This window comes from Quercus robur, chromosome 11 (assembly GCF_932294415.1).
Source record: "Quercus robur chromosome 11, dhQueRobu3.1, whole genome shotgun sequence".
Classification (NCBI taxonomy): Eukaryota; Viridiplantae; Streptophyta; class Magnoliopsida; order Fagales; family Fagaceae; genus Quercus; species Quercus robur.
The window spans coordinates 56401644-56426224 of NC_065544.1; the positions used below are offsets into that span (position 1 = coordinate 56401644).

Here is a 24581-nt window from a genome sequence, read left to right on the forward strand (position 1 = left end):
TATCTCAAAAAACTTGAATACTCATCAATTTTTTCTTTATTTAGAACATTTATTAACTGCTATGATAAGATTTGTTCTCCATGTGATATTCACCAAAAAATGGTAATGGTCTAGATGCTGTCCAAATGCTAATTTTGTCATTGATACCTCATATACGATATAACCCCCTCCCTTAGAGTTTAGACAACCCAGCAGCACTACCAATATATACTATGCTATGCTACAGGACCCTCCCTGATGGCCGCTTCTCTTTCCTTTATGATCTGCAATTTCTAGTTTCTAAGCTGAGGTAGCTCCATCTTCAGAGAAAAGCAGGACCAACATCATTCGATTTATGTTACATTATAACTAATCCTGCACAATTCATACAGAAAATATGAGCGTAAAACCCAAAAGATACTATAAATAACAATGGGCATAAAACTAATATCAAGCAGCTCTAGGTTTTGTCCAAAATTGAACAAGCACAAGACTCAAGAAGTAGATAATAATTTTAACCACATCAAGTGATGAAGATTCTTTAATATTTTGGCTTGTGTTTGCAGCAACTGCAAATAGAAAGGCATAATGCTGATCTGATTTTATGTAGTAAGTAATGTGAACCTTCAGAAAATCTCCATGTCCATAAAATTAACCAGCACTCCATTGTCTTCCCAATGTACTTCCTTGGCTTTTGGATCTTTTCCAATGAATTCAATAGGCACATCTAATGGCGGTGGGCTCTGCATACAACCAAACTGATAATCAAGACTTCTGAAAGATTTATATCTATTAATTCCTGAGTAGTCTTTCAAAATTACCATCAACATTTCTAAGAATCAATATTTAAATTTTTCTGTTGATTAGAAATGTACTACTACTACCTTGCAGCGGATCAAGGGCCAATTAATTCCACGGAAAAAAGGGTGTCCTTTGATTTCATTGGCACCAGTATTCGATCCTAAACGGTTGACAGGGTCTCTCTGCAACAATGCATTAATCAACTGTCTGGCTGCAAGACTTACCTGGAACATTAAGGAAGTAAGATCAGCTAATGCATAACAGCCGATATTTCCAAGTTAACTGACTGAATGATTCATGCCTCATAAATCCAATTGTTAAAGAAGCTCATTTGCAAGTCATTTCCAGGATACATTTTAAGGCATAAAAAAATTTAACACATTAAAAGACACAGTAGGCTACGTTTAGTGATCTAGAATGTGGATCCTAGAAATCATACACCTCTAATTACTGGTCTTGTGACTAACCGATGTTAAGTATATTGTGGACAACAACAGTCCACTCCTTTGTGCATGGCTTCCATTGTTCTTTGAGATGTTTATTTTCAAAAAATTAAATGATGGACAATTTTTGTTACTTCCTTTACAATTTTAACAAAGAGCAGTCCCATTTTTTGGTATAAATCATATTTCCCCAGAACATGTTTTCCACTTAAAGGAAATGGCACCTTAAATCACCTCTTTTAGGATGAAAATTTATTGAAATAAATTACAGGTTTTTAATTTAACTGTATTTACAGTGCGATGAACTTCTGACAAAATTTTTCTATAGCAGCCAAAGTCAAGGAGATTAGTTGGAGTTTGAGGTGTAAGATTAGCAGCTTCAACAAATTGTAGAGCAATTAGCAGTACCTGTGATTGCAGCGATCTTGGCACTTCTTTGATACTAATTTGAGTTACTAATAGCTTCTGTTTTGCTTTTGCACTTTAAGATAATATAGATTGTAAAAAGGTAATTTTTTGTTTGTGCTTTCTGAGGTATGCCCCTGTGCTCTTTTCAGTTTTTGCTTGAGGCATTGCCAACAACAATATCAAAGCTAATCCCAAAATTTGGGGTCAGCTATCAATCTTCAATAGACTAAATTGGGGTTGACCACACATATACTTATCCATCATTCTATCTTATCCAAATCATACTCTTTTAAGCCTCTTTAATTAGCATGTCATTTTTTTTTACTATTAGCAATATGTTATTTTAGGTTTTCATCTACCTCTTTTTGCATCCTCAACTTGAATCACTCATTCTAACAGGTGCTTTAATTGCTTTCTTTTGCACATGACTAAACCACCTCAAGTGACTTTGTCTCATATTTTCATAAATAAGAGCCATCTCTACCTGTAAGTGAAATTCTTCTTTTTGTATTCTATCTTTATTGTATTTCCATTCATGTACCTTTTATGAACATCTTGCTTCTTAATAGCCCAATATTTAGTACCATAGAGCACATTGGTCTTATAGTAGTCTTATACAATTTTCTCTTTTACTTAATAAGTATTCTATTATCACAAAATAACTTTGATTCGCTTCTCCACTTCATCCACCCTACACCTATCTTATGGTTCACATCCTCTCTGATCTCTCCATTCCTATTATTGATCAAAGATATCAATAGCACTAACTCATTAATATCTATAGATCAACTCCCCGCATCTTTGTTTCTATTTTTACTCCATTCCCCCAAATTTTGAGCTTGACGTTGACCCCACATCTAGCTTTATCAAACTGTATTGTTAGAAATAATCAAACCAAGGGATTTCATCTTGAATTGATCTAATAATCTTGCATAACCAATGCAAAGAGATATAGACTTAATGCTTACTTACTGGGGAAAAAAAGTTAGCCTCAAATGGTTGCTTACAACCTTGTCCATACAGGTAAATATTGATATTAAAACTCTCACAACTCTTTTTGCTGTAGAAATATGTTAAATATTGTTTTTAGAAATTAAAATGAAAATAGGGTCAAATTTTATCCAAAGGTCAACTTGATGATTACGCAGCAGTACCCACTCAATTGGTCAACATTATCAAACAAAAGCAACTCCAAGTGGACAGTAAAACAAAGATTTTCCTACGCATATGCAAGCACATTAATAATTCAACAACTTACAGAAATGCTGCTTGGAAAGGTGAGATCTTTGTGCAAGATATTGGAAAATGTCTTCTGCCTATTCTTTCCCCTGAAAGGTGTACGTCCGTAAAGCATCTCATACAACAAGATACCTGAATTTGAAACAGGAATCACCTAAGGCTTTAATCACAAAAAAGAAAAAAAGAATCCAAATTATTGCGGTGAAGCAGATTAAACAGGAAGAATACATTTATTATCAAAATAAAAAAAAAGTGAATGAGTTTCATATCTCCATGTAAAGGAACCCCGACATCTAGATTCTCAGTCAATAACCTTTTTAAGGCTAGCGTTGGAGTGTAGCAGTCCAAAGATACCTTGATGTTTTAAAAATTAATCAGAACTCTTAAGAGTCATACATCTCGTGACCCGTGTGCTTTTAAATCATGAGGTATAGGTCCCATATTATGTTCTTATAAAATATTTGAATATCATTTTAAAAATGTAAAAGAAAAAATAATTAAGTAAATGTTAATACAAACTGACAACACACAAAATGGTCAAGTTTGAGCATGTGCCTACCAAGAGCCCACCAATCAATGGCGCTACTATGTCCTGCACCTGTAATTATTTCCTGAATCAAATATAAGAACATTGAAAAGAAATTAGTAAATAACAAATTTTTTTTAATATTGCTAATACAATTTGAAGTTATGCAGTTATTTCCTGGTAAACATGATAAGTAACATGTTAACAGTAAAAACCTACATAACTGATTGATGAATATGCGAGTGTAAGCAGCTAGCATGTTCTCAAACACAGATATTTCTTACCAATTATGAAAAGTCCAAAATAAAAAGTAATATAAACAGGACATCAAAGCTGAGTTCCATATTGGAATAAATCCAGAAATGGTACTGGGAACTCATTTATGGAAAATGATTCGATTATGTAGTAAAAAAAGGTACGGTTCCTATTATTCAATGTGACGACAAAGAAAATTTTATCCTTGATAAAAACTTCTGTAATATAGCCTACTAACACTAATTATACTTCATTTTACTGATTTTAGCATCCTCAAGAATTAACATATCCTAATAATTTACATTTTCCTCAGCTTTCTTTACTCATCTTTAGTTTTGCAGAGGCAGGCTAAGGATGTACAGGGAAGCAATGTAGCTATTTGTTACAATAAAAGAACATGAAGCAGAACACGGATATGCAGGACATGGCAGACCAAGGAATTTCAGGAAAGCAATTTCCTTTGCAAATTTGTTGAACACAAAAGAACATGAAGCAGAACAAGGATGTGCATAATGTTCAAGACCCAAGGATTTGCAGGAAAGCAACTTCCTTGCCAATTGTTGCATTCAAAATAATATGAAGTAAATGGATGTCCAAGACATAAAAGTTTACTTGTCAAAAATATTTCTAATGATACACAGAACAATACACGTTTAACACATCTTAAACATTCCATAAAATTTGGTGAAGAATTTCCTAAAAATTATAGAATCTGATAGAAACCAAAACTTTTTTTCATTTGGTATACCAAACAAAGTACAAGAAGTAGCATGAAGTAAATTAAAACTTAGCATGACTAAAGATTCACCATACAGGAGCAATATATTCTTCAGTTCCAACAAAAGAGTTCGACTGTGTGACAGGTTCTGCAAAAAATGTTGGTGGTGGTTGACTCCTGGATCTCCTCCTATTACTGGGTAGGGGATGCTTTATAATCTGCAGTAAGTAGTAGCATGGTCAGTAGTTCACATTTTAAGAACCTAGTAATTATCAAGCAGAACCTGAAGATCATGTCATTCGGATTCCCAACATTTCAAGGTACAAGAAATATTCTAATTGCTTAAGAAGAGAAGTTTTCCCAACATTTTGGTGCAAGAATGAAAGGACTATAGAGCTGATAATATAGTGACAACATAAAATGATGAGCTGATAGAATCAAGCCTTGCACTAAGGTGGAAATGAACCACAGACTACCACCATTTAATAAATATATAAGAGACAGGAATATTTCTTGGATTCAATCATGCAGCCAGTTGAATAGTCAACTGGAAGACGGGTTTGATTTTCTTTGCATGATCATTTCCTTTGACAAGAAAAGAGCAGTGGACTGCTCTCCTGTGAACTATAACTCTTTGACTAGGTGGATTTTTTTCATCTCTGTTTTAATTTTTGTCTTCTTTTTTGGTTGTCAACTTAAGGTGACTTTGTTGATTCAGTGAAGACCATAAACCTATACTAGGAAAGGCAAGAATCACAGGTACAGGTCTGTGAAAATTGAAGCACAAAGTCTTCTGACAGGAAAAATGTAACATACTTGTGGTTCACATGATGTCATAAATGATAAATCAAAGTCAGTTAGCATGGCATGCCCATCCTTCTGGAGTAAGATATTTTCAGGCTTCAGGTCACGATAAATTATTCCTGTACAAAGGCATTGGAAAAGACAAATTATAAGCACACAAACAGAAGGTCCACTTTTCTCCATCTTAACAGCCTATCTCTGCTAGACTTGGCTGCCAAACTAAACACGAATAAACTAAAGTGATGAAGCAGCAACAGTCTATGATACTGGTATGATAAAGTCATGCAAGATTTATATATATATAAAAAAAAAAAGGAATTAAGGACTTGTAATTTTGTGACATCTTAAGCAATGGTTTCCAGTTTAGCCAAAAAAAAAAAAAAGCAATGGTTTCCATTTTCCTAGGAAGCACTCACATATGTAAGTTCCCTGTGATTTCCTCCAATCCATTATACAAGTTAATGAAAAAAAAAAAGAAATGAAAAACTAATTGATACCGTAAAACCAGAGGAAAGATACAAGAGATTCTCATATGATCTAAATACCTAAACAATGGAGATACTCCAAGCCAACGACAACTTCTGCTGCATAGAACCTAGAGATGAATAAAAGTTAGCATTGAAATGATAAAAGGTTTGATATATAACAGGTGTACACTTATCAGGATGAGAATAAGATGTTCCAGTACTAATTAGAAATGAAGAGAAACCCATAATTAATCTGTTCTTTACATGACCAGTCTAACAATGATTAACCCAGTGTTGGAGACAGTGTACAAGGAATATCTGCAATCATAACATTCTAGTTGCACCAACTGAATGATAAACTCTATCTCCACTTCAATAATAGTAGAATTCTGGGACAATCAAATAGTTTCAACTAGATAAAATCTGGTCTTCTATATTGTAACTTCTAAGAACGGTAAGGCAACATGTTGCTTTGGCACTAAAATATGTTACAAACACAACCAATGAGTACCTTGCAGATTCCTCTTTAAAAAGTTTCATTGGCTGCTTGTCAAGCAAGGAAAACAATTCTCCTCCAGGGCAAAAGTCTGTTATCAAACAAACGTGTGTAGAAGTCTGAGGAGATAAAGAGACATCAGTATACTCAAATGTATTACAAATCAGTACTATTAACCAACAACAAGAATCCCAAATGGCATCGAATTAAAGGCTACTCCACTAATAGATTAACTTAGATAAAAGAGAAGGATATACAGAAGTCATACCAAGTGTTTTATTCTCAAGCAAGAAACTGAAATAATCCTGTAGTAAAGCTAGCACAAACCCCACCCCCACCCCCCCCCCCTGCCCCTCCTTTTCTGTATTTCTTGCCACATACTTCTAGACACTATTTTTTGTTATTACTATTGCTTTTCCATTTTGTAATTCAGAACTTCTACAAAGGTGATCATATTTGTTAAATACTCCTACTGTGTATCCAATACTTGATTGAAAAATTGAAAATAAATTTTTTTTAATCTGGAAACCATAAGAAATACTTATTAGATATTCTTGGATACATATAAAACAATCTTAAATATTACAAAACAACCTCTTTCAGTATAGAGAAGAAATATTAGGTAAGTGAGAAAGGCTTGAAACATAGATCTTGGTCACTGCCTAGTCGACTTGTTACGACTGAATGACAAAGCCAGGAGCAGTAGGGATTTGAATCCTCAACCTTAGCCCTGGCAAAGATAGAAAAAGATAGACAAGGGCACAGGCTGCCTAATCTACTCATGTTAGGAATGCTCGTGTGATTATATCAGTTACAGTAGTGTTAGTGTGTTTGTGAGCTTGAACAAAGCCATATAAGTCCACTTGAATCTTACAAGTATTCGATTTTCAGCTCACAGGCTGCAATTCTGATTTCCTCTATCCTCAAAATCATATTATAGAAGCAATCACGCATCAACTACACATATATGCATGTGTATGTATGCATATGTAATTGAGCATAGAGATTAAGCCTGTTGCGAAAACTAACCAGTTCCTTTATTTACGATCGTCTAGAGTTAGTAAGAGAAAATTAAAATTACAAAAACGAGTAGACCTGAAATGAAGTGTAGAGTGTGGGAAGAAAAGGATGATCTAGTAGTGAAATGATTTCCCTCTCAATGCATGCTCGGTGAACCTGTACAGCACCCACAAAAATATGACCATTAGAACAATGAGTAATGTGAACTGACTCTTTTGGTAAGACTAAAAAAATTTGCATACCTATGCATGTTCATGTGTGTGGCTGATATGGATATGAATGCTATGCGTGCATGCAGCATATATCAAAATTCCTTTGTAAACATCACCAACAATATGTGGATGCAAAAATAATATAATTGTATTTATAGCAGTATAAAAAATTGATAGCTTAATATCCTTAAGAAAACATGATATTTGATCAGAGTAGGGCATTGTATTAACAAAAAATGTGTTGGATGGTGCAAACTCCGTCACTATATGGATGAAAACCTTAAGTTTAACATAAACACATGTAATTGCAATTACTAGGTAGGTTATGATGTCCATTTATTAAAATGGGATGCATATTTAGCATAAGTGTTCCAATTTATGGAAAGAATTTATTATAGATGGCACTTTTTATTTCATCATTAGCTGACTAATTTTAAGAACAACACTGCAACAGGGAATAATAGGCCGGTTCCTAGAAGCTAGTATGTTCACTGTGAAGATTTAATCCATGGCCATGGACCATAGAGGATGAAGTCTTTCAACCCCAGAACTAATAAACGAATGGTAATCCAACTGATTAAATCATCAATCTAGGCAAAGTGACTAGTGACAGATAAATTACTTTCACTAAAAATTAAAAACTTCCAAACATATAAGAATTTTTAATTCACATACATATTTAAAATGTTATTAGTTGTGCATATATGTGCCTTTGCATTTATGGGAATTAATGAAATTCATGAAACTTTCAAATGTAAGAGAAGGGCACAGATTCTTAGCCTTTTTTTTCTTGATAAATTTCACACCTACCCGATGGGTCTTGAATTGACGACCTCAACCTCACCTTGCTCTTAAAAGGGGAGGAGGTGCTATTTGAATAACAAATTCTAAGCCACATAATCATGAAGCCAAATTCTTTTTTGTAGACTCAATATAAGTCATCAGGATTTATTTGACACCAAAAAAAAAGTGAAAGGAGTTTGAAAGAAATATTCTCTTGTTACATTGATTTCAGATAGAAAGGAAATGAGTTAGGTATCTTTAAAAAGTCAAATAACAATTCTCTTATATATTCATACCTTGTTACGGTTCATCATTATTGACTTTTCCATTGCCTTCATAGCATATAGTTCACCTGTACCTTGCAATTCCACCAAATGAACACTGCAATAAAAACCACAGTAATTTAATCATAAAGAAGAGAAAAGAATCCAATTTTTACTTTAATGCTTTCGGTGTTAAACAAGACCTTTGTGTGACCTGGAGAAAGACAGCAATTTTAAAGCGTACAAGTGAATCATTGAGTGTAAAACAAGAGCGTAATAAATCAATCTTCTTTAAGCTATAACAGATCAGTAGACAACAAATGATTTCAGATCTCATTGGATTGGTGAACGTAGCAGAGATTCCACCAAGGGTTAGGGTTGGCTGACACTGTCCTTAAGTTTTGAACATGACACCAAGGGGTAGGGGCATTACATTTACATATTACATATTTTAGTGTCAAAATATAATTATTTCATCTTTATCTTAGGGTTCAACAAATTTTTTAAGTATAAATATTGATAAAATACCATTGATTTCAAAAGCTTAAGCTGATAGGAAAAAAAAGAATTTAATCACTTAGCCATTATTATCTAATGAATATTTTATCAATGCCATATCTTCCCTATCTGGGGTCCTTAAATGAACCCCTTTCTCTCATATCAATCATGCAAGACTAATTAGTAAAAACGGATCTTGAAAACCTTCCAAGATTTATGGGATCCAAACTCCATTTCATTTTTCCTCTTTCCAACTAATGACATCATCTTGAACACAACAAATTTATCCTTCAATTTTTAGGTCTCCAAGAAATAATTTTCTACTCACTCCATTTGACTACTTTCTACATGTTTAAATAAAATTGCAAAATAACCTATTTGATTATTTATGAAAACTAATTACAGCTTATATTGCAGTTATTCCTGTACTCTTCAAGCCCTTGTACTTACCTTAATTCAAGAAGGTATGATATTAACATCTGAAATATTTATCATTTTAGCATGTTTAATGAGTAAAGGGTCCCCAGTAAATATAACACACTTTAAGGTAATTAGAGGTAGGGAAGGAGTGAGGGATGAGGGACACTAGCCATGAAAGGAATATAACACGTTTTAAGGTAAGATAATTACAATTTTTTTTTTCAGAGACCTATATTATTTTTATAGAAGGGGATTGGGGAGGGAGAAGTGTCTTCTTTTGTTCCTAGGAAACGCAGGATATGCACAGGCTTTGCCAATCACCAAGTGTGATGCAAGGAAGTGCAAAACCAATTTTATTTTAACTTAGTATAATTTAATTTTAGAATTCAATTTTTTTTTTTTTACTATTGGTCCATTGGATTATTTTTATTTTTATTTTCCTAGAGTCAAGATTATTTTCATAATTTAATAATTACGCTTTGACACAAGTCAATCAGGGTTAGGGTTTAGTCCTAATAGTCTATATAAGTTCATTGAGTTTTTTCCAATTCCCCAGTACTGATTCTAGGCAACCCTAGGTGTGGATTCCGGGGCATTCTATCCCACTGTGATGACTCCAAGCAAACCTAGGTGTTGATTCTTAGATTTATTTGAATTTTTTATTCTTTTTTAATCTCAGTTCTCTTTGAGAATTTTGTGCTGTATCAGTTTTGGTATCAGAATTCATTGTTCTGCATCATATTGACAGATCCATTCAAGCTGTCCAGGATTCTGTTCAGTTCCATCAGCTAAAAATCAAAATAGGTTTGAACACTTGCATACACACTAAAAAGCATAATGAATAGCAAATATCATTAATGCTGATAAATAAAAATTAGAATACACACACAAAATTAGACAGGCAATAATTTGGAGGTCATATCTAATCATGTCACAACAAGTTCTGTGCATGAAGATAAATCTATGACAATCACATCTGAATTTAAGGCACTGTACCTGCCAGTATCTCCACAACCCAATGGTCTTATGGGCTTAAAATGACGTAGCCCAATTTTTTCACCACGTGCAGTGATCTAAGAAGCACAAAGGGATTAAAGGGAAGGAAGATTGAGATATTAGTAAAGGAGACAGCTGCAAGATGCCAAAACTTACATAACTGGAACATATACAGCATAAATGGATTTGAACACATATCAGTATGTAATTATAACTATTCAAGGCCCGCAGATTCTACCACAGAAACTAAGATAAATGATACACTTAAAAAATTATTACTTACATTAGTAAAATTTTAATAAATTACACCTTGTCCAAAAAACTTAAGCTATTAAGTAGAGAGGTCAAACTTAGTATAGAGGAAGTAAATAAATTTAATATAATGTTGACTATTTGTCGTTAAGTCACAAACGCTTTTTTTTTTGTTTTTTGTTTTTTTGCTAGGCAGCATATTCATGCACCCAAGGGAATTGAAGCCCGCACATTCACCCACCACCCCCATGCTTATTAGGTAGTGGAGGTGCCAATTAGCCCAAAGGCAACGCATTTGTCACAAATGCTTAAACTACCAAGTGGAGAGGCCAACTAACTTCCCAACTAGTATAAAAATCCATATCATATTATACACCTAATCGATGTGGAATCTTTAGCTTCCCCTCTCGAGCAAGCTCAAAACTGCAAGAGTACCCCAAATTAGAAATGTCTCTCATTATAAGTGGAGCCAAACATGTGTTTGTTTGAATTTTAAGTGGCAGGAATAGAGATGATAGATAACCAATTTGGCACTCTCTAAGAAATGCAACTCCACATAATGGACATATATAGCATCATAACTCAAATCTAAATGGTAACCTTGAAGAAAGACTTTAAAATGTATGCTTTTATTCTGTGCTTCGGTCAATATTTTTCTTTTGTTAGAATTTTAGAAGCAATGAGGATTGGAATGTTACTTGAAAAGGTTAACCACAGAAAAGAAGTGACAGCATTCTTTATCTAAACCATATTGTCAAAGTTTGAGAGGCAAAGGAGTTACTGGAAAAAGAAGCTCAATGTCATTACAACTAGGAAAGTAGATTGAAGTCAAATGCATTGTTAAGGTAGATGCTCTGGAAAAATATATGTTACAAATTTATAATGAACTGAATGATATGTATCCAATTTCATGCTTTATCGTGGATTAATCAGTAGTTCACCCTTATTAATAATTTTAAAGGTCATTATCTGTTGTTAGCTCTGCGAAGCAGGATTCTGAGTTGGTACATTTGAATATGGTTTAAACCCTCGGCAGTTTCAGATTGAATCCCACAAAAATAAAACTCCTGGACTTGCAGTTGACACATGAAAGAATAGGTAGCCATATATATGCCAGAAATATTGATAATGATAATAATAGTTATGAATGAATAACCACTTAGAGAAGGCTTAGAGTCAAATCATCATATCCTTATCCCAAAAAAGCTGAAGTTCACTATGCAAGATAAGTTTGAATAGCTAAAAAAATGTGAATGGTATTAGAGTGTGACACAGTATGATTTTAACTTTTGCAATCTTCACCTTTTGTATTGCTATCCAAGAAGGACTATCCTTTTTGTGAGGCTTTGGAAAGACAGGCTGAGAATGAATTGCCCACAAATCGTCTGGTGTCTAAAAAATTGTAGATTATATTAGTTGTATCAGCTATGAACAAACATATTGATGAAAGAGAACCAGGTTCTCATCATGAAAAAGAATACAAACTGCAGCAACAACTAAATAGTAAAATTTATAAGATAGAAATATAAAAAATTATCATGTCTTATCCATCATGACAAATAGTCATGTAAATTCCCAAATACTTTATTTTTATGAAAGAAATTTTTGCAGAAATTTTTTTAATGCCATAACAAGTACCCAGGGTTTCAAGTTAAAACACACACGTGTGAGAGTAACAATCAAAATCATAAATATTGAGATGTGCATCTATTGAAAGTGGGATATAAGGATCTCCAGTGCTTTGTAAATCAAGCTTATTTGAAATATATTGGTTATATCATTTGATAGAAATATAATGAACAAATTTTATCAAAAAATTCACAAGATTCCTATTAGAACTTTGGAGGAATCGAACTGTAAGGTTTGGTGACCATGCAACTTAATATAATCCGTTATCTAAATAAGATAATCATATACTATAGTAAATTGAAGGACAGTTTTTCTCCAAACCAATTTGGAGGAGTCTCTTCAACCCAATACATGGCGATTTATAATATCATCCGCATGTATTATTCAAACGAGTCACATGACTCATTAAAAAAAGTCATGTGACTAAACCAGTTTGAAGGTAAACTTTTTCCTAAATTGAAATGTCAACAAATTTTTAATAAAAAAATTAAATTCTTTAAATCCAATAATATATGCATCAACAATTATCAGTCCAAACATGAAGTAAAAAGAGTACCTTACCAAGTTGGCATCAGGAAGTTCTCTGACAGCTTCATCAACAGTTTCTGCAGTGGCTTTGACCTGATTAAAGAGAAACAAACTCAGAAACATGTCAAAAAAATGGGGAAAAATAAAAAGATACTATCCATATCAAAATATAACTTAACCTGCTGAAGATAGAAGATGGACTCAACATGGAGAGAGTTTCTAGAAATGTTAGATTATCCAAACTAACCCCAAATGACTATTACACCAGTGCTATTTAAAAGCCTCAAGCTGGCAGTGACAATCTCTAAATTATTATTTTTTTTAATTTTATTTTATTATAAGTTATATTTTTCTTTCTACCAAATCTAGAGACACAGGTCACACAAAGTACAATTTAGCTGACTAATGAATAAGGGAAATGCAATTGTGATTGCAGCATTACTTGAATTTTAGACAAACCTCTGCTTAATTATCACTGCCATGTAAGATCTTTTTTTTATTGCTTTAGAAAATACATTTGATTTGTAAAATGTTTGTAATTGCTTCATATGCATTCATTGTGCGTTATGTACATTTCAGGAAGTTTCACCAAAAACTATTGATTGTGATTTTTATTAATTGAGTCTAATACATTCTTATTTTTAGAACATGGGTAATTTCTAGGACTCTTACCTATAAGTTGTAAGAAAAGACCAAATATAACCCTATGATGTTCCTATATGTTAATTAACCTCTCAATTGAAGTCTCCCCAGGGTGTTATCTCCCTAAAAAGTGGTATCAAAGCCAGTGGTTCAAGGGCAAGTGTTCATTAGTAGGTCTCACGAAGTAGAACAAGGAAGAATCCCATGTTAGATCCACCCATGGTTGAGTAAAAGGATTCTATTAGATGCATGTTCGTGACTCCCATAGTTGTGCAAGGAAGACTCACATGCCTATTCCACCCATGGTTGAGTAAAGGGCACTCTATTGGTGATGGTAATTCATGACACTTAGATTGTCAAGAAAAGGGCTTCCATTAAAAGGGGAGACTATCTAAAGTGCCACAAGTGACTTGGTATAAGGCTCACACGTGAAGGGGGGGATTTGTTGTAATATTCACGTATGAGTGGTGTGGGTGGCTAAGTAGTGAAGTCTCACATTGGATACTAATGACAAGAATGAGTAGTTAATATAACATAATTGAGCCTAAACTATTGGCTTAAGTTTTAGGGTCAAGTGGTGTCCCTATATATTAAATTGGCCTCTCAAATGAAGTATCCCCAAGGACACCATGACATATATGAATCCTTTATCACTAGTTATGTCCATTGTATGTATCTCTTTTCAGCATTCTACTCTATCTAAAGTCACACTCTTTGTCAACATTCTATATGTTATATTCTTCTTCACTACTTCTACCCATATGCTGTCTCTAGCACTTCTCATTCCAACTTGATTTAGTCTAGTGATTTTGTTGCTAGGCCTAAACCATCTTGGGTAGCTATCCCTCATCTTTTTTCTCAATAGGTGCCACCATGATTTTTTAATGGACAATTTTATTCCTTTTTCTAACTTTCTTGGTATGTCCACTCATCTACCTTAAAATTCTTATTAAGAACACCCATCTCCATAAGATTTTTGTTTTTAATTGCCCGACATTATGAATGATGAATCATAGCTACTTTCACAGGTCTTATATATAGATGGAGAAAAGATATCAAAAGAAAAAAAAAAATACACACACACCAACTTAGAACTTTGTTGCTCTGTGTACTCTGAGAGGCGGTTGCGCAAGGGTTCCACATGATCACTTCCATCTAGTTGGACACCAATAAAGTATTGAAGCTCACCCTACCAAAGTTGCATCAGACTCAAGTGAAAAAATAGAAAGAGAATTAACATCTGAATTCAATGGATATTAAATTAAATATTTGATTTAATAAATATCTAGACAAAAACCCTGTAGTCACCTTTTGGTCACGCATAGGTTGTAAGTGAAATAAATTCCAGAATTTCTTTCCTGAAAGTCATGAAATCATAACAACTTAGCACAATGGAAATTAAAAAAAAAAAAAGGTAAAACACTAATTTCCAATTCAATGAAAATAAAATAAATCCCAAAGGAATTATATATCATATGACATGAGAAAGGTGGCAGTCCTTTCACTCAAGCAAATGACCAGCCAATTCGGTTTCTACTAAAATGCAGTAACTTTCCTAGTTTCAAGCAAAATGAAACAATAAAAACAATTAAACCAGATATCAAAAGTATTTACTTACCACTCTTGGTATAATTGATCAACTGCACAGTGATTTCCTTTTGTGCTCTAATGGCGTCTCTTATCTTTGAGACAGTTGCTTGATCTGTTTCAGGTCCTTGAAGAAACCTAGAAAATAGACAAGGAAAAATAGAATAGAACTGGCAGTACTGATCCAAGGTTTTTCAAACAAGTGTAAGATATAACTAGATAGGAGAGAATAAGAATTCTACCCAAAAAAAAAAAAAATGCTATGTTATTTTCATAAAATGTTATAAAAATTTACTAAAACTATAAGATTATAGCTATGACAATTGCCATGACAACTAATATAACTCAAAGTTTTTGTTAGTAATACGACATATCTGAAAAGAATATTGACTGAACCTTCAAACTTCAGTCCCCAAGATTTTCACTGCCAAACCGATGAGACATGAATATGGTAGAGGTACCAATATCAGAAAAAACATCTGCCTTCAGAATTCTAAAACCATTATTTGTTGTCCAGAGCCTTGTAGCTTAACTGCCACCTCCTAATGTTTTTAATGGAAATATTCAGGGTTCAAATTCCCCCTCCCCCACTGTTGTAACTAAGTATTAAAAAAAAAAAAACATTCTTTGTTGAATGAGGTGAACTGGCTACTAAAATATCTTAACAACATCCAAAAACATTCTCATACAACAACTTATCATCTCCCAGACCTCTAACTTACATATCATCCTTATCTAAAATTTGGACAAAAGTTTTGGAATTTAAATTTAAAAAGTGGTCCAGTAAATACAAGCGTCTGCTTTAACGAGTTATAGTGAAAACTCTTTTAAGTACAACATTAAATGGTACAATCATAGGAAAAGACAAGAGAAGGAATGGACAAAAAGATGGAAAAAAAATTACAATCTGTACAACAAGAGTGGGTCCAACTTGAATGTCCCTATAGTGGGAGACAAATGGATACAAGAAATCAAAATAATAACAAAACAAAGATATACAATACAGTTTTCATACCGACAGTTTCTTCCCAAAATTTCTTCGCGTGTATATTCTGTCAATTCAAGAAAGCTATCAGACGCAAATATCTGCACATGAAAGATTATATCACCTTTAGTATCATCTATATCATATATAGCATATATTGTGAAATAGAAATATAACGCTTACAAAAAGTGCCATGAAGGTTGTATATTGGATATTGATACTATTTAAGATTTAAAAAGTAGCTATAACTCGAGTCTTGACAAAAATGCTACTATTAATGCCAATATTTAACTTTTTATTTTGTGCAGTGTTATATGATCACATGGAGTATGATAGTAAAATGCAGTAAGCTGTGATGACAGCAGTAGACAGAAAAAATACAGTTTAGAGATGCATCTTTACATCAATGGAGTACCTCATTTGTGTATCTAATATGATGATAGACAGGCAAAATGCAGTATGGTTCAATTAGGCTAATAATTAAGAGAGGGCAGGGGGGAATGAATGCACTGTAGTTGAGTGCATCAGAAGATAAAACTACCAAAAATTCTGATCTCTTAGCATTTATCTCAAGTTTTATCCTAATACCAAAAAACAAGAAATTTTCTTTTATCTTACAATTGGGTTATCAGGAAGTCTTGGATCAGTGATCACGAAGTTCTTTTCAATGCGTTCCAATGTGGTTGCTAGGTCAATTCCTTGGCGTATATCCCTTTCTCTTTCAGTGCGGTCCCAACTGTCAATGCGTTCTATATCTTTAGTCATCAAAACCTCTGGTTCAATACTTGGTTTCTGTTCTTGCCTCTCTGCAGAGCTCAGAGACCTCCCTCTAAAACTGTAAGAGAAATTTACATATAAAATAAGAAATCTGGTACTTCTAAAAGGAGTCATAGGTTCTGCTAGGACATTCATAGGGATTAACCAACCTTAAATTAATATTTTTGTAATAAACAAAAATGCTCAAAATGTAAATTTTTTTTTACAATATGCAATTAGTATCAACCTTACCATAAAGCAATGGTGACACAATAAACACTCACCCCATCAAGGAAACGCGACCTGATTTTCTAGATTTTTTGCCTGCTTCCTGGCTTAAACTTGAGCGAGACACATCATCCCTGTAATCTGATTGAGGTATTTGTCCACCAGGTGTGCTTATATTCTGAATTTCAGCAGATTTTGGCAGAATATAATCAAGGTCAAATTTTTCTTGTTCTTCATGCTTGCTGGTAGTGTCATGACTTGTAGCTTGAGTGTGAGATCGTGGATGTTTCACAGTTTGGACAACCTCTGTCATGGAGCCTAAAGCCTTCTCCTTCTGACGAGCTGACATGTGAAAATAAGATGATGAAGCAGTCACAGTCATATCCATCAACAGAGCGAGAACAAATTCTTACCATCATAACGGATTAATGACTTGGGCAGACCATTTGGTCGTAATGCCTTCTCATTAATACCTTCCGTGTACTTGCTGACCTCCACCTGCATTCTGTAGAAACAACATGAAAATCGCACCATAAGACAAGATAAAAACATAATTCACAGAAAAAAGAAAACATTCTGCTAAACAATTCATATCATGATTAAAAAGGCAAAAAAAATATATATTCACTTATGACCATATGTTTTATTAGTTCAGGAAATAGTTATGTGGCCCTATGATTTGAAATTACCAAGTCCAGAAAAGCTATAATAATCATGAAGGCATCAATAATGATAAATTTAGTTAGGGAGCATCCTTGAATTCAGCACTCTAAAGATTATCTGTGTAATTCAGAAATTTTTAAGCTCGTTAAATGCATCGAGTATTGGAGAGGAGATTTGGGTTTCTACAGATATGAGGTTCTTTATGACCAAAATGAGGAATAGGCATTTAATGCCTGAGGAGAATCCTAGTTTGAAATAATCATAAGATTCTTATGGCAGCATATTAATTGAAGTAACAAGTCTAAAACATTAATTAAACAAAATGGTGCATGAATGGTTATTAAGAGTCACGAGATTACATTGTAAGGTGATGCATGCACATGTTAACATCTCAAGATATGCATTACATGAATAAGGATAGATATAATCATTTTTAATCCAAGACACATGATTATAAGATTTTTTGACTTATATGAATAAGGTCAGTTAAGCATTCTTCCAACAATAATACATAAATACAGACAAGTTGAAGATTTTTAGACTTAATTGAAGCAGTGTGAGTTCTCTTGAGCCCAAAGTTTCTATCTACATTGAAACTACAGTTTGCGAAGACCTGTTCACCTGAGATTTCTTGGTCATAGATTTATATCTTCTTTATCCTACTCTTTCTCTAGGCAAAGCATTTTCAACATATATATTTAGGTGATTTTGGTTCAATGGAGAACACTAATATCAATTAGAAAAAGTATCAAAGTTCGCTTAAATTGGCTACTCTTCCAACAAAACCAAGAAATGTGCCGAGGCCGGAGCTGAGGCCAAGAAAAGGCTCTACAACCTACTGTGCAAAGAGGACAGTCTACTAAGCTATCTAATCGTTCACTGATTTTAACATATAAGCCATGCAGGTGTACGTGTAGAGATTTAACATTGAATCACAGGCATGTGTGTCGTGTATATATAAGGATGAACAGTTGAACATATATACAGCATGACTCATACAAGTGTATAAGTACCACAATTGTTAGACTAGATAAGAGTGTCATGCAATAAGGAGAAGGCTGTAACAAATTGTTTTAGAAAAGAAGAAAGAGAATTTGTAGGCACTGAAAAGAAAGAAATAGATACCCAATAAATTTGATGGTCTTGCTACGGTCATCTTTGATGGGGGTGATAGTGAGAAGATTCCAGAAAGGGGTGCCATCTTTCTTGTAGTTCAAGAGCCTGCCACAGTAGCTGTTCCCACTTTTAACAGCATCTCGAATCTTGGCCACTTCATTCGGGTCTGTTTCCGGTCCCTGAAGAAATCGGCTGCACCCACAAGTCAAAAACCCCTCTGTTACAGGCTCATCTTTCACATATGTTCTCACAGATCTTTATTTTTTAATAATAATTAAAGAAGAATACAAAATGACTTAGTGAGGTAGCAATAGAATTTAGCCAAAGGTAAACAGTGGAAAGAAAAGTTTGAGCTCAGGCTCAGGCCTGGTCACATTAATGTTTTGTGTATTACAATAAGCAATAGTGAATTTGTGATAATCATTAATCTCATGGCTATATTATCTATGCTAATATTTTGATATATTCAAATATATTCTAACGTTCCCTCAAACTTCTTTATTTTTTTCTTTGGTAAAAGGTAGAACATTCCATCAAACTTAAGGATGAGGGATAACAAAAACTTAAGTTAGGAAGGAAAGTTTTCAACATAAGAAAGGTCTTAAATCCCCATTGAATGAATTAGGAGGGTCCACCGATAAGTACTATGTGGAGTATGGACTTGTGAAAGTCAAATAATAGGTATGAAACATCCTTAAGATGAAATTGGTACGTGAGAGCTCTAAGCGCATTTGAGAAATTAATGTGAAGGGTATCTTCAAAGTGGAAGCATTTCGTGAAGCCACAATACAACTACATGAAAGCACATGATTGGTATTGAGACGGTGGGTGAAGGTCTACGAATACGACTCAACGAGATAAACACAAAAAAAATAGAACATGTCTATTTCAAAGAATAAACCCTCAAATCCTTGAGGGCTCATTCAATCCACAAGAAAAAAACTTTTATGGAATCCACCACAAACATAAAAGAGAAATACTGTTTAAAATGGTCGAAAGTGCAGGTGACGCATGAGAGCACATGGAGGTTAGCTTTGCGCATATGGTTAATAGGAGCACGTGAGGAATAACATTTATTTGATTTGAATTTTTTAAAATGTAATACCAATGTATTTATTTCTAACTTAATGGGAAAAAAAGAAAAAGAAAAAAAAAAGAGATGATGAGTTGATGACATAATGCACTGTTTTAAAAAAGAGAAGTACCTCTACCTTTCCAGTCAAAAAAAAGAAAAAGAAAAAAGAGAAGTACCAAACACAACAAAACAAAACAAATAATATCCTCCTTTTATAACAATGATTATCACCTGGGATGCACGGACGCGGCTCCCAGGCCAGCGCACCCGCGTCCGACGCGGCGACGCGGGAGGGACGCCGCAGACCACGTGTCCGTGCCGCGTCGTGCCACGTGGCCGTTCCCGAATCGGGCCGATGCAGCTAAAATCGGCGCCGACGCGGCCAAAATCAGCGCCGACGCGGCCGAAATCGGTCCGTATCGGCCGAAACGGCCGAGTCAGGCCAAAATTCAAAAAAAAAAAAAAAAAAAAAGGTGCAGAACGCACCGTTTGACTTAACCTAAATACCCAGACCCCCTCAGACCCTCACACTTCGTCCAAAACTCCCAAAGACCCTCTCTCACTCCGTCCCTCATCTCCCTTCTCTGTGTGCTCCGTCCCTCATCTCTCTTCTCTGTGTTCTGAGCTCTCTGTGAGTGCTGTGTGCACACTGCACTGCTTCAGCCTTCAGGTGTTTTAGTTTCAAACTTATGAGTTGTATTCTAATTTCCAAACATCATGAAATGTTTTAGTTTCAATCTTGTGGAATATATTTAATTTATGAACATCATGTTTTAGTTATTATCTACTATTGCTCTTAAATTTGGTATTTGTTTCTATAATGTGAAAAAGTAAAAGTATGCTTAGCAATATATTAAACATATATTGTAAAAATATTTTTAATAATTTTTTAATCGTCGAGTCCTGCCGCACCCGCACCCACTTTTTTCAAAAATTGCAGAGTCCCGCACCCGCACCCGCACCCGAGTCCCGAAACGCACCCGTGCTTAATAGATTATCACACTTATTTATTTATTTATTTATTATTGTACTCAACATTCACACACCGTTCCGTGAGCAATATTAGCATTAGGTACATTTTAAACTTCTGTATGTATACAATAAATCATAAGGGGAGAAACTAAGCTACAGCAACAGCACCTGTTCCTGAGTTTTGTGCTTTAAAAAAAAATTAAGACAGTTGCAATTATGGGGATTTCCTATTATTTCCGATTAAAATATCTAGGATTAAGATTAACATATTGTAATAATCGAATTAAAAAAGAGAAGTAGAAAAAGGAAAGGAAAGTGAAATGGCGTTAATAGGATAGCATAGCATACCAGTTCCTTCCAATGACCTCCTTAGAAGAATAACCGGTCATACTAAAGAAGCCGGAGCTGGCGTACACGATGGGGCACTCAGGTTTAGTGGCGTCAGATACAACAAATGTCTGCTGCAAAGTGGCCAAAGCCGTCTTCAACTCTTGCGATACCCTTGGGAAATCTCCTGATGCAGATGACACTCTTGCAGACCCATGATTCGATTCCTCCGATGTTCTTGTCGATTCTCCTCCTAAAATCAATAATCTTTCTCCTTTTCCTTTTCCTGCATTTTTGAAACTACCTTCTCCCGCATCTGACTCTGACTTCACCACCAGACCCCATTCTGCTATTCTTTCCGCTATTCCTGCTTCAGCTTTTATGTTTGGTACTATATCCATATCTATATTATTATTATTATCTTTCCCTTTAGAATTGTGGGGCTCGAATGCCATCCACTTGTTTATTTTCACTGCTGCCTCTCTACTACTACTACTACTACTAGACCCCAACAAGGAAGTGCTACCCCGATGATCCTCCACTGTCTCACTACTAATACTCTTCTTACTCTCTGCCGGCTCGAACACCCCAATCGATCTCCGCTCATTTTGTCTACTAGAAGAATTAGATGCTGTTGCTCTCGCTTTCTCCGCCATTTCTTTTCTATCTATACCTACCACAAACAAAATGACCCTCCGTCAATTCTATGCAGTCAGGAAGATGGGAAATCATATATATAACAGAGAGTCCCTGCTACTGAAAACAATTATTGGAACAGATTGAATTGCAACGTTACAACTCATATACTGATATACATACTAAAAATGAATATAGAAAGAATGGTTCTGGAAAAAAGTATACAGGTCTGTACATACTTACTCTGCAATTATAACTAGAATTCGAAGGCTTATATATGCTGTGCAAGAGAGAGTCTAATAAATAATTTCACATGTTGCAGAAGATATTTAGAAAGACGAGCGAGGATCTCACTGTTTTTTGAGATGATTATGTGTTCAAACTTGTAAGCATTGCACTAATTACTTGGTAGCCTGTACCAATTCCAACAAGAAACTATATTATCCTCTTGACTTTATTTCTTGATTTTAGGAAAGAGTCAATATGCTGCAGCAAAGAGAGGAAAACAGAGGAAGATAACGTTGAGTTTTCACAATAAATATTCCTTACCAACTATATTGTGTACCACAAGGAAAATGCTGTCCATCACAGCCCTTGTATTTTTATGATGGTTTGTTTAGCTGCATTTAGACCGTCCACTTATCTATCCAACCTTTTTTTTTTTTTTTTTTTGTTATTAATAATAATCCAAATAAAGGACACGTTATAAGTTTTATGAGGCTACAAAATAAGAATGTGGCAGACATTGAAGATAAATTTCGCCATCACTTTAAATGCGGCTTTGTCGTTCTTGAAGAAAAGTTGCCGTTATGCAAAGCAGCATAAATAATGAGAGGCCGCAATTTACCGGTTGAAACTAGCCCTATAAATTTCAAGACTTGGGTACTAGCTTAGGGGCCAAAATTGGCAATTAACCTCAATTGCCCAACTATATAGTTAGTAGGCACTATTTCGAAATTATATTTTTAACTAACTTGTTGAGTTTCAAAGACTTGATTTACGGCTTATAAATTGAGTTTTAAAGACTCGGTTTCCTTGTTTTGATCAAGTTTTAATTTGGCGTTTTTCCACATGGTGTCCACCTGAAAATCGAGTCTCTAAGTTTTGAGTTATATCTTGACACTTAGAGCCTCAATTTCTATTCTCTAAGAATGACATGGTTGATTCACGTGGAAGCTACCTGGAAACTAAGTCTCTAAGACATGATTTCATAAAGGGCTTATTCAAAATTCATAAGTCATAGATACTAGACCACTCTCATGCACCTCCACTCTCACTCACCCTCTCCACTCTCACTCAGTCTCCACTCTCACGCACCCTCTCCACTCTCACTCGGTCTCCACTCTCACGCACCACCACTCTCATCCTGTCAATTCCTCAGAGACATTCTCAATTCCTCACTCTCATTCTGTCAAATCCTCGTCCTCCACCAAATTCCTATTCCACAGACTCACCCTCACTGAAACCAATGCCAGGTAATCCGTTTCTTAAATGCTTTTTTTGTTTTATGGGTTTGATTTTTTTTTTTTTGGGTGTTTTTTTCTGTTCGTGGGTTGAACTATTGATATCAGGCAAATTTCAAATTTCTCTCTTGAACTATGCATTGTTCTGCAGTGATTATGTTAGGGTTTGTTAATTGGGTCTTTGTTAAATTAAATTGTTGATGTTAGGGTTTGTAAAAGTTGATGATTTAGTGTTTAATTGTATCCATGTTACTGAAAGTTTGATGACTTTCTTCTTGCTAAATTTGATAATGTCAGAAATGATATTGTGTTTATTAATGCAATATTGCTGGTGTTATTTTATTTGCTAAGTTCTTGTCTTGCCTGTATTTACTGTGTTGGGATATTTTATTTGATATTGAATTATTGTTTCATTTACTTCTGTCATCTATATCATACCAGTCCTCCCCTAATTAATTGGCTGAATAGGTTACCCTTTTCCTATTTCTTTACAAGCACTAGTATGAGAATAACATTCTCCACTTGTCATTGTCCCATTAATTTCTAAACTCCACATCATCCCTTACATAGCAACAATCTACATCTTACAATGCCCGTTTCACCGTCTCTTTATTTGCAAAAGTCAACCTTTTACTAAAATGCATCCCATCTTCTCAAGTAGAAACAAATGGTATCTAAAGATGTGAAAGATTAACCATATTTTTCCGAGTATTTGCGTAGAATGACTCAGTAGGAGGTGTGTAGGTAGTGGTCATATTTGTAACATGTTGAATGCCAATATCATCGTCCGCATCGCCTTCATCATGGTACTCTATATTTTCCTCTTCAAAATTAGGAACAAGTTCATGGTCATCCACATCCCTGTCAAAGTCGCCTCACTCAATCCTCTCTTTGTACTCATCCATATCATCAAAATTTTCACCATTATTTGTAGCATGATTTTCGTCTTCGTCTTCCTCCCCTAAATGTGTCTCTTGAGGTTGGTGTATTTCACCAATATTGGCAGCATGATCTTGAGATAGGAGTGTATAACCTCCCATTGTATAGCCTCCTATTGTAATGCATACATCATCTAAGGCTATAAATTGTAAAGATGTAGTTGTTTGTTGTACCTCCTCGGTATCAACTTCTGCAAGCAACTCCGAACTTATATACAACTCAGTAGCATTTACTTGGGGCATTTTATGGATCCTATTGAACATGATCTTTACATGTTTGTCTTCTTTGATTGCCATATACCTGTAATTTATCTGTTCATGAAGGACTTCTTGTGGGTAACGGTAAATAATCTTTATGTCATAACAAGCAGGGTTCAAATTCAACTCTTCCATTATTTTCATCTTCAAATCATTCAACGTCTTCAACCTACGACATATCATGATATAATAGCACTG

At 34.5% G+C, this 24581-nt stretch overlaps 1 protein-coding gene across 4 annotated transcripts; it reads right to left on the minus strand.

The window, feature by feature from the left end:
• Positions 1–22247, minus strand: LOC126706484 (phototropin-2). Of its 4 annotated transcripts, none has more exons than XM_050405978.1 (24): positions 22079–22245; positions 21110–21761; positions 18724–18906; positions 17349–17440; positions 16992–17277; positions 16570–16786; positions 15982–16052; positions 14998–15104; positions 14688–14737; positions 14464–14568; positions 12771–12830; positions 11883–11972; positions 10329–10405; positions 8448–8532; positions 7232–7312; positions 6152–6255; positions 5719–5768; positions 5186–5292; positions 4465–4587; positions 3430–3481; positions 2890–3002; positions 864–1004; positions 604–722; positions 1–354 (listed from the first exon to the last, which is right to left on the minus strand). In XM_050405978.1, the coding sequence occupies exons 2-23, from the start codon at positions 21742–21744 to the stop codon at positions 606–608; spliced, it is 2946 nt and encodes a 981-aa protein (XP_050261935.1). In that variant the 5' UTR covers positions 21745–21761; positions 22079–22245; the 3' UTR covers positions 1–354; positions 604–605. The 4 variants fall into 4 exon arrangements, 3 of the variants coding, with proteins under 3 accessions (XP_050261935.1, XP_050261936.1, XP_050261934.1); XM_050405979.1 differs by having other exon boundaries at positions 21110–21755; positions 22079–22244; XM_050405977.1 differs by having other exon boundaries at positions 21968–22244.
• Between the last annotated feature and the right edge of the window lie 2334 nt (positions 22248–24581).

Bases quoted from the DNA above. Each gene is read 5' to 3' on its own strand.
- LOC126706484 (XM_050405978.1), bottom strand. From the start codon at position 21,744: ATGGCGGAGAAAGCGAGAGCAACAGCATCTAATTCTTCTAGTAGACAA. The intron at 15,105-15,981 runs GTATGAAAACTG...TCTATTTTCTAG, and splicing joins ATTTTGGGAAGAAACTGTCG to GTTTCTTCAAGGACCTGAAA. The intron at 5,769-6,151 runs GTACTCATTGGT...ATTCATCTCTAG, and splicing joins TTTAAAGAGGAATCTGCAAG to GTTCTATGCAGCAGAAGTTG.